Below are 9,500 nucleotides of genomic sequence, written 5' to 3'. Positions count from 1 at the left end.
AGCGGTTTGTTTACGGAGGGAGAGCGCGAGAGAGTCGAGCGGTTGCAAGCTATGGAGGAGATACAGGAGGTGGCGGAGGAGATCTCTACTCCAACACCCCAAAATCTTGAGGATGTCGTTGTCCCGATTTCCCCGGAACCACAGGAGTCGGCCACGGATGCGGAGACAACAGAGGCCGCGAAGAGTCCCCCTACTGCAGAGCCGCCGACGCAGGAAGGAGCGGGAGACGAGGCGACCGCGGGAGAGAAGCCCCAACGGACGACCGAAGAGCCGCCAACATTAGAAGGAGCGGACAAGGAGCCTGCGCTGGAGGAGCAACCGGAGCGCGAAACCTCGAGCGAAGGTCCAGGAGGAGCCGAGGCCCCGAAGGATGGGGAAGAGGACAAGAGGAGCCCCTCAGAGATTCCTTCTCTGGAGAAACTGGAAGAAGAGAGCGGGGCGCCGGAGGCTCCCTCCAGGTTAACGCTCCTCCGCGACTTGCCCACCGGCGCCTCCTTCGAGGAGGGCGAGCCGGCGGAGCCGCCTCCGTTGCAGGTGGGCGTGGAACTGGGCCGCAGGATCAGCCGCAGCCTCTGGGAGCTGGAGCAGAGGGAAGCAAGCAGCCGCTCCTTAGTTGTGGGTGGCAGCCCGGAGAGCGAGGAAGGCGCGCTGGAAGGAGAGACGGAGGAGCAGAGGGAGCGGCGCGCGGCCGAGGAACAGCGGCGGCGAACCGAACTCATGGAACAGTACCGGCAGCTGCTGACCGAGCGAGGCCGCCTCCGCAATTACAACACGAAGCTGCAGGGCAAACTGGCCGAGGTCTTGAACAAAGCCAAGAGCAAGGATCGCGTCCGAGAACTAGAACACCACATCTCCGACTGGGAGCAGCGCTACAGCCGCTACCTGGCCATGTTAGAGAAGTTGCGTAGCCAGCAGGCGGAGGAGACGGCTTGGTACCAGAAGGAGATCGATGCTCTCCACCGGTCCTGCGATCAGAAATTGACTAAGGTGGAGAGTGAATGGAAGACCTACCAGGCGGTCAAGAAGGAAGTAGCTGTATATACTATGGGGAGGCGGCTAGGAGGTAAACAAGCTGCCATCAAGGAAGTGGACAAGATCCAAGCTAAAGAACAAAGCAAGGAAAGGGAGATGACGGAGGTGAGCCCTGCATAGAGGAGGGATGTTAAATGCCCTATCTAAACAGTCTGCTGTTGGGATAATTGCATTAATTAATTTTAAGATGTGACAGTCTTTTTTTCTACGCCTTTCAGTTGACCAGTCTTTGAGACAACACTGAACAGGCATATATTATCTCATAACTGTAAGGCCAAATTCATGATTAGGAGGAATTGAAACTGGTTGAAATGTCATTCACAGAAAAAGCAAAGTTAACCCAAACCAAACCAATTCCTGGATCATATTGCCAGCCTTGCAAATAAGCCTGTAAAATTCCTAACTTGTAAAGTAAGTAAACCTTTATAATGGCAGAAATTGTAATTTTCAACTGCAGATACACAGCCTAGGTTGGTACTTGTGCTATTAACAGTAACAGGATGATGAAGAATTAGTTCTCCTTTAGTTTATAAAGATTCTTATTAGAATTTTTATCTAGATTAAGTTTCAGTTTGTTCTTCTATATTCAATCTTTCACTGGCTTAACTGATGAAAAACTTCTTGTGGTAGCCAGGAATATAATGGTCAAGGACTGTATCACAAAACTTTTGAAAGTCCAAGTAAATAGTATTTGCTGGATCATCTCAGGCTTCATATTTGTCCACAACATTGGTATCTAAATCAGAAGTAGGAAACATTGAGGAATTAAGAGGTCATTCTTTGGAAATAGAGCCTCAGTAGGCAGAAGGAAAATGCCCTACAGTCATGAATATATGTCTTAGCTCTTTTTATTTTGGTTTGCTTTCCTGGAAATATCAGTTTAAGCTATTGTTTCTGTTCTATGTTTTCTATAGTAGACTTTAGAAATTATTTAGCTTCTCTGCAATTTCTTTATATTTCCTTATTCTAGAATTGCTTCCCAGAGTTGGTGAGTAGTGTTTCATGAAGGTGTGACATCACTGATTTTCCCAAACAGGTGTATTAGTTACCGTATTTTTCAGAGTGTAAGACACACCAGAGTATAAAACGCACCTTAATTTTGGGGGAGGAAAACAAGAGAAAAAGAATTCTACCTCTGCCTACCAAGTGAGGTCACACTGCTTTATGCCGCCCTCCTCCTCCTGCTGCAAGCAAGAGGTGCCTCAGAGACTCGGCTGGGAAAGAGGGCAAGAAGTTCTTTTCCAGAAAACTTATCAGGATGCTCCTGCGATCCGCAGGGACTACTCACTTTCCCCCAAAGAGACCCCTCGCATGCTCAGGGGGGAGGGTCAGAGCACAGCCTGAGGAACAAACCTCTTAGGGATGGTCTGGGGGGGGGGAAATCTGCCCGGTGGCTTTGGTGAACAAGGCGGGCCCCACGGTTCATGGCTGGTCACCTCTCTGGCTGCCCAGCAGGCAGCTCAGGGCAAACAATGGTCGCAATTACTTCACTCCCCAGCAATGTGAGGAGCACCACTGCCACCTAAGCCCTCTCAGCGCCCAGGAGCCAAACCGAGCAGGAGCCCCTAAAGTGAAACGTCCCTCCTTTCCAGCCACCGCTGCCCGTTGGCCGGATTCCCCAATGCAATTCTCAGAGCTGCATTTCAGGAGGCGGCCAGTTCCACTGCAATGTGCAGCGAGGAACCGTAAACTCTTGGATTCAGGGAGGGGATTGCAGCGCTGCCGCCTGAAAATGCTTTTCTTCCCTGTGCACATTGCAGAGCCGAGCGCTCGCATCCTCCTTCTCAGCAGACTCACCTTCTCTTTCCTCCTGGCCAGATCCGCTGCTGAAACGCGATGCACTTTTTTTGCCTCTGCACACCCTATGTTTGGAATCGGGAAGGGGATTGCGGGTCTGCCGCCTGAAAATGCTTTCCTTTGGAATCAGGATAGATCCCGATTCCAAAGGAAAGCATTTTCAGGCGGCAGACCCGCAATCCCCTTCCCGATTCCAAACATGGGGTGTTCAGAGGCAAAAAAAGTGCATCGCGTTTCAGCAGTGGATCTGGCCAGGAGGAAAGAAAAGGCGAGTCTGCTGAGAAGGAGGATGAGGGTGTGTGGCTCTGGAATGTGCAAAGGGAAGAAAAGCATTTTCAGGCGGCAGCGCTGCGATCCCCTCCCCGAATCCAAAACAGTTCACGGTTCCCCACTGCACATTGCAGGGGAACTGGCCGCCTTCTGATACATGGCTCTGAGAATTGCATTGGGGAATCCGGCCAACGGGCAGCGGTGGCTGGGAAGGAGGGACGTTTCACTTTAGGGGCTCCCGCTCGGCTCAGCTCAGCTCCTGGGCACGGAGAGGGCTTAGGCAGTGGCAGCGGCTCCTCACATTGCTGGGGAGTGAAGTCATCTTAACCATTGTCTGCCCTGAGCTGCCTGTTGGGCGGCCAGAGGGGTGATGAGCTGCGAACCATGGGGCCCGCCTTGTTCCCTGAAGCTGCCGGGCAGATCCCCGTCCCAGACCATCCCGAAGAGGTTTGTTCCTCAGCTGTGCCCCCACCCAGATCCCTGCCACCTGGAACTGCCGGAAAATGTCTGAAGGGTGGGGGCTGGAAGGTGGGCGGGGCTACATTCGGACTATAAGACGCACCCAGATTTTCACCTCTTTTGGGGGGTAAAAAGGTGTGTCTTATACTTCAAAAAATAGGGTATGTTTACTGAGCCCAATTTAATGTGTTATCTAGTGTCCAATTTTTTTATAGGCTACTATCTATGACCACATATTCACTTGAACTCCACTATATTCTTGTTGTAAGATCAGAGTCATTGGTATAGATGACAAATATGTTTGTTCAAAAGAAAATAATAGCTGAATGAGCCATTAAAAGCACTTAATCATTGATTCATAAAGCTCATGCCTTTGACTTGGTATATTCTAAAATTCAAAGTATAGAAAATAACCAAGCTTGAAATCTTAAAGGTTTTAGTAGTTATAAACAGATGGGATGATCCACATATTGTATGGTGCTCAAGATGGTTAACAATATAATTCATCAGATATCATATGCAGTATGCCATCCAGCATCATCAACAATAATTCATTCATGACAGAGGTCTGCCTTGATGTCCAAATACTAAAACAACCATAAAGAAAGCCTTCTCTATATTCTCATCAAACGTATCTCTGATAGTGGCAGGTTGCAAATAAGGCCCTGGGCATCCAGATTAAAGTTCTATCCAGTAGCATTATCTAAAAATAAGTAGTGTGATGAACTTGTGATTCCTCATTTGAAAATATATAGTTTTGTTGGTTTATCAGCACAGTGTTTCATAATAATAATAATAATAATAATAATAATAATAATAATAATAATAATAATAATAATAATAATAATAATAATAATAATAATAATTTTATTTCTATACCGCCCTTCTCCCGAAGGACTCAGGCGGTGTACAGCCTATTTAAAAACACAAGACGAAACAGCAATTAAAATTTAAAATAATTAAATAAATTTGGCTCAAATTTAAAACCCCAGAAAATTTAAATACCCCAATTTAAAACTATTATGTTGATAGCCCGGCCTGGCGGAACAACAGGGTCTTCAGTGCGCAGCGAAACACCCGCAGGTCGGAGATCTTACGTATTTCCGGGGGCAGTTCGTTCCACAGGGCTGGGGCTCCCACAGAGAAGGCCCTCCCCCTGGGTGTCGCCAGCCGACATAACTTGGCCGATGGCACCCGGAGGAGACCCTCTCTGTGGGAGCGAACTGGTCGGTGGGAGGCTATTGGTGGCAGAAGACGGTCTCGAAGGTACCCGGGTCCTATGCCATGGAGCACTTTAAAGGTGGTAACCAACACCTTGAATCGCACCCGGAAGACCACCGGGAGCCAGTGCAGCTCGTGCAGGAGGGGTGTCACGTGGGCACAACGAGTTGCGCCCATAACCACCCGCGCGGCCGCATTCTGGACCAGTTGGAGCCTCCGAGTGCTCTTCAAGGGGAGCCCCATGTAGAGAGCATTACAATAGTCCAACCGGGAAGTAACAAGGGCGTGAGTGACCGTGCGCAGGGCGTCCCGGTCCAGAAAGGGCTGCAACTGGCGAATCAGGCGAACCTGATAAAAGGCCCCCCTGGCCACGGCCGTCATATGCTCTTCTAAAGACAGCCGCGCGTCCAGGAGGACACCCAGATTGCGAGCCCTCTCCGTGGGGGGCAAAGATTCACCCCCAATAGTCAGCGATGGCACCTGCTGACTATATCGGGGCGCCAGGAGCCACAGCCACTCGGTCTTGGAGGGGTTGAGTCTGAGCCTGTTCCTCCCCATCCAGACCCGCACGGCCTCCAGGCAGCGAGACATCACATCAAGGGCATCATTGGGGTGGTCTGGGGTGGAGATGTACAGCTGAGTATCATCAGCGTACAGATGGCACTTCACCCCAAAACCACGGATGATCTCACCCAGCGGCTTCACATAAATGTTGAACAGGAGGGGCGAGAGGACCGACCCTTGCGGCACTCCCCATGCGAGACGCCTCGAGGTCGACCTCTGTCCCCCTGCCAACACGAACTGTGAGCGGTCGGAGAGGAAGGAGGAGAACCACCGCAAAACGGTGCCCCCTATTCCTAACCCCCTCAATCGCTGCAGCATGATACCATGGTCGATGGTATCAAAAGCTGCTGAGAGATCTAATAGGACTAGGACAGAGGAGCAACCCCTGTCCCGAGCCCTCCAGAGATCATCCACCAATGCGACCAATGCCGTTTCTGTGCTGTACCCCTGCCTGAAGCCCGACTGGTACGGGTCTAGATAGATAGCTTCATCCAGGTGCCGGGGGAGTTGTCGTGCCACCACGCTCTCAACAACCTTCGCCACAAAACGAAGGTTGGAGACTGGACGATAGTTGGCTAATTCAGCCGGGTCCAGGGAAGGCTTTTTGAGGAGGGGCCTCACTACCGCCTCTTTCAAGGCGGCAGGAAAGGCACCCTCACTCAAAGAAGCACCTATAATCCCCTGGAGCCAGCCTCGTGTAACCTCCCGGGAGGCCAGTACCAACCAGGAGGGACACGGGTCCAATAAACACGTGGCGGCACTAATCTCACCCAGAACCCTGTCCACATCCTCGGGAGTCACAGGATCAAACTCCCAGATAACATTCTCAAGACCTGCCCTCATTTCCTCCCATGGACTCATCCAGTTGGAGTCCAAGCCATCCCGAATCTGAGCGACTTTATCGTGCAGAAATTGCACAAAATCCTCAGCACGACCCTGCAAGGGATCTTCCCGCACTCCCCCCCGAAGAAGGGAGTGGATCACCCTAAACAGGGCGGCTGGGCGGTTCTCTGCAGATGCTATAAGAGCGGGAAAATGGTTAGATTTTGCCGCTTTTATCGCCACTAGGTAGGTCTTGATATAAGACCTCACCTGTGTCCGGTCGGAATTGGATTGACTAGTCCTCCAAATGCTCTCTAGGCGTCTTTTCCGACGCTTCATCTCTCTTAGCTCCTCAGAGAACCAAGGAGCCAATTGAGATCGGCATCGGGTAAGAGGCCGCAAAGGCACGACGCGGTCCAAAGCTCCAGTGGCCGCCCTTTCCCAGGCGGCCACCAGCTCTTCAGTCGAGTCGTGTGTTAGAGTCTCAGGAAATGGCCCAAGCTCTGTCATGAACCTTTCGGGATCCATCAGGCGCCTGGGACGGAACCATCTAGTCGGTTCTGTCTCCCTGCGGCGGGGGCAGGTGGTAGGAGAGTCTAATTGAAGGAGTGAATGATCTGTCCATGACAAGGGTTTGATATCTAGGTCCCCTCTACCAAGATCATTCAACCACTGACCAGAGACAAAAATCAAGTCCAAAGTGTGTCCCCCTATGTGAGTGGGGCCTTGAACTAACTGGGTCAGGTCCATGGCCGTCATGGAAGCCATGAACTCCCGAGCCACCTCTGACGCCTCACCCACGGATGGAAGGTTGAAATCCCCCATGACAATAAGTCTGGGGGTATCAACCGCCACCCTGGCAATGACATCGAGTAGCTCGGGCAGGGTCGCTGCCACGTGGCAGGGAGCCAGGTACGTAGTCAGCAAACCCATCTGCACCCCACGGCCCCACTTCACACAAAGAGACTCACACCCGGCTATCTGAGGAACAGTGGTCTCCCTCGGACAAAGACCTTCCTTAATAATCACCGCCACTCCCCCACCCCTCCCCTGGGCCCTTGGCTGATGAAATGCACGGAAACCTGGTGGGCACATCTCGACGAGGGGGACACCCCCCTTGGCCCAACCAGGTCTCCGTAATACCTGCCAGGTCCGCACCCCCCTCCAAAATAAGATCACAAATGAGGGGATCACAAGTGATCATAAGGGAAAAGTCTATCTATCAAGGCCAATTCTGTTCAACTCATTTGGACTCATTTTTACATATAGTTGGGATATGACTAAAATCTGGCGCAAATTCTATTAAAATCAAAGATTTATCTGTGATAGTGTTATTGAACACTAAATCTAAAATCCCATGCTCTTTTAGGGGTAAGTCAGTGGGGCTTATCTAAAAGCATGGACAAAATTACCTTGTAACTTAACAGAGATCAGAAAGAGAAATTTTCTCTTTAATTGATTGCAGAGGTCTTTGCAAACCATTCCTAAAGATTCTTCAGAACTATTATCCAAATCTCTGATTTATAGAATGGCTAACAAAAGGCTGTGTTTTCATGGTACGCTAAACTGTATTTCAAATTAGTATTGCTCCAACATAAAACAATTATTTGGTGGTGTTATTAGACCAGTTTTTATCATTTTAGGTACGTCTTGAAAATATAAAATTGAAACACAGGATCCAAAAACTTGATGCAAGTCTAAAAGCCCAAGAAGAACTGGCAGAAGGCTTACATTTAATAGACTTTGAGCAGCTGAAGATAGAAAACCAGACTTACAATGAAAAGATTGAAGAGCGTAATGAAGAACTTCAGAAACTCCGGAGAAAGGTCACCAATACAGTACAAGTTCTATCTCAAGTAAAAGAAAAACTGCAATTTGTGGAAGCGGAGAATCAAGGCCAGAAGGCTCAGCTAATGGCAGTGGAAAGTCTAGTAGCGCAAAACAGAGATATATTAACAAGGACAAAGCAGGCTCGTGATAAATTGAGAATAGACAATCAGAGGCTTCAACAGAAATGTGGTTTACTTGGAAATACATTGTTATTGAGGGACTTTGAGGAGAAAGTGGATGCTGCTGAGATACTAAAAGAGAAATTGGAAATACTGAAGCGTCGTCATGCTGGATTATCCCTTACTTGCAATGGAATAAAGATGAAAATCAAAGGGGCAAAATCTTTTCTGCCATTCTAAATGTCTTTAGTGGTAAACAGAACAAAGTAGTGTATGAAAAAAATCAAATAAATCATACTAGTGCCTTTAGATTATATTCCAGCTAGATGTGGTTCAAGCCTCAAATCCAAATAACCATCATGAGTGCTTATATAAGCAGGATAGGATATCATTTTAATAATAATAAATTCATAAATACCCTGTTAATTTATAATTGACAGTAAAAGTGTACAAAGCTAAACTCATAACAGAATCTATTCAATTTTTAATGTAAAAATAGATTATAAGCAAATGTGGGCAATTATTAATAAATAAGTATAATAACATTGTAAAGTGCTTAGCCTCCATTGGAGAAATTTGTGTTTTTATATGTTTTTAATTAGCCATAATAGGTAACCTATCTTCATTTTTCCTTGACTCTTTAATAGTATCAAAATTGTTCAAGTAAATTAAAAAAGTTATGTATCAACATCTTTTATGTTAAATTTTTTTAGTTATTTGAGTCTTTCCTCAATAAAGATGGTTCTCAAACCTTTTTTTAAAAAATGTCCTTAAATGTGTATGTGTGGGAAGTGGGAAATGAGAGACGTGCTCAGGGAATTCTGATAGGACAAAGGATTTTAAAGGTTTTGGAACAGATATGCTTGTTTCTCTTGGAGAAAATTCGGAAGAGCCTAGGTCCATGTTAGCGAACCTATGGCACGCGTGCTGGAAGTAGCACGCAGAGCCATTTTTCTGGGCACATGAGCCGTCACCAAGCTCACCTGAAACTGCACATGTGCGTGCGCCACAGCTGGTGTTCAGGCCTCTGGTGCGCATGTGCGCAATTCAGGGGACCCAGCTGCTCTTCGGAGCTCTCCGCATGCGTGTGTGTTTACGCATGCGTGTCAGATGACTGGTGTGAAGTGCATGCATGTGCAGACAGCATTTGTGCACGTACATTGCATGTGCAAAAGCTGCGCATGCGCATATGGTGAGATTGTGCATGCAGTGCGCTCTAGTACGCATGCGTGAAAGCTGCACACACACAGATGGTGCAGTTGCATGCACAGTGCATGGTGGGGGTGCATGCAAAAGCTGTGCGCATGTGCAGATGGTACAGTTGCATGCACAGTACATGGAAAGGAGCTGCGCATTACCGCAGATGGCACATGAGCGTGCACAGCA

General features: G+C 48.4%; 1 protein-coding gene across 1 annotated transcript; it reads left to right on the top strand.

Annotated features, from left to right (window-relative positions):
* Positions 1-8,879, top strand: CFAP184 (cilia and flagella associated protein 184). Its single transcript, XM_034411717.3, has 2 exons — positions 1-1,137; positions 7,809-8,879. Exons 1-2 carry the CDS (start codon positions 52-54, stop codon positions 8,352-8,354), a joined length of 1,632 nt encoding a protein of 543 aa, XP_034267608.1. The 5' UTR covers positions 1-51; the 3' UTR covers positions 8,355-8,879.
* The last annotated feature ends 621 nt before the right edge of the window (positions 8,880-9,500 follow it).

Source organism: Pantherophis guttatus, chromosome 3 (genome assembly GCF_059756535.1).
Source record: "Pantherophis guttatus breed Tessera chromosome 3, ASM5975653v1, whole genome shotgun sequence".
NCBI lineage: Eukaryota > Metazoa > Chordata > Lepidosauria > Squamata > Colubridae > Pantherophis > Pantherophis guttatus.
Note: the sequence above shows the minus strand (reverse complement) of the source record. Positions and strands in the feature narration are given on the sequence as shown.

Coding starts and splice junctions, on each gene's coding strand:
- CFAP184 (XM_034411717.3), top strand. CDS start 52: ATGGAGGAGATACAGGAGGTGGCGGAGGAGATCTCTACTCCAACACCC. Junction 1,138..7,808: donor AGGAAAGGGAGATGACGGAG/GTGAGCCCTGCA, acceptor TTATCATTTTAG/GTACGTCTTGAAAATATAAA.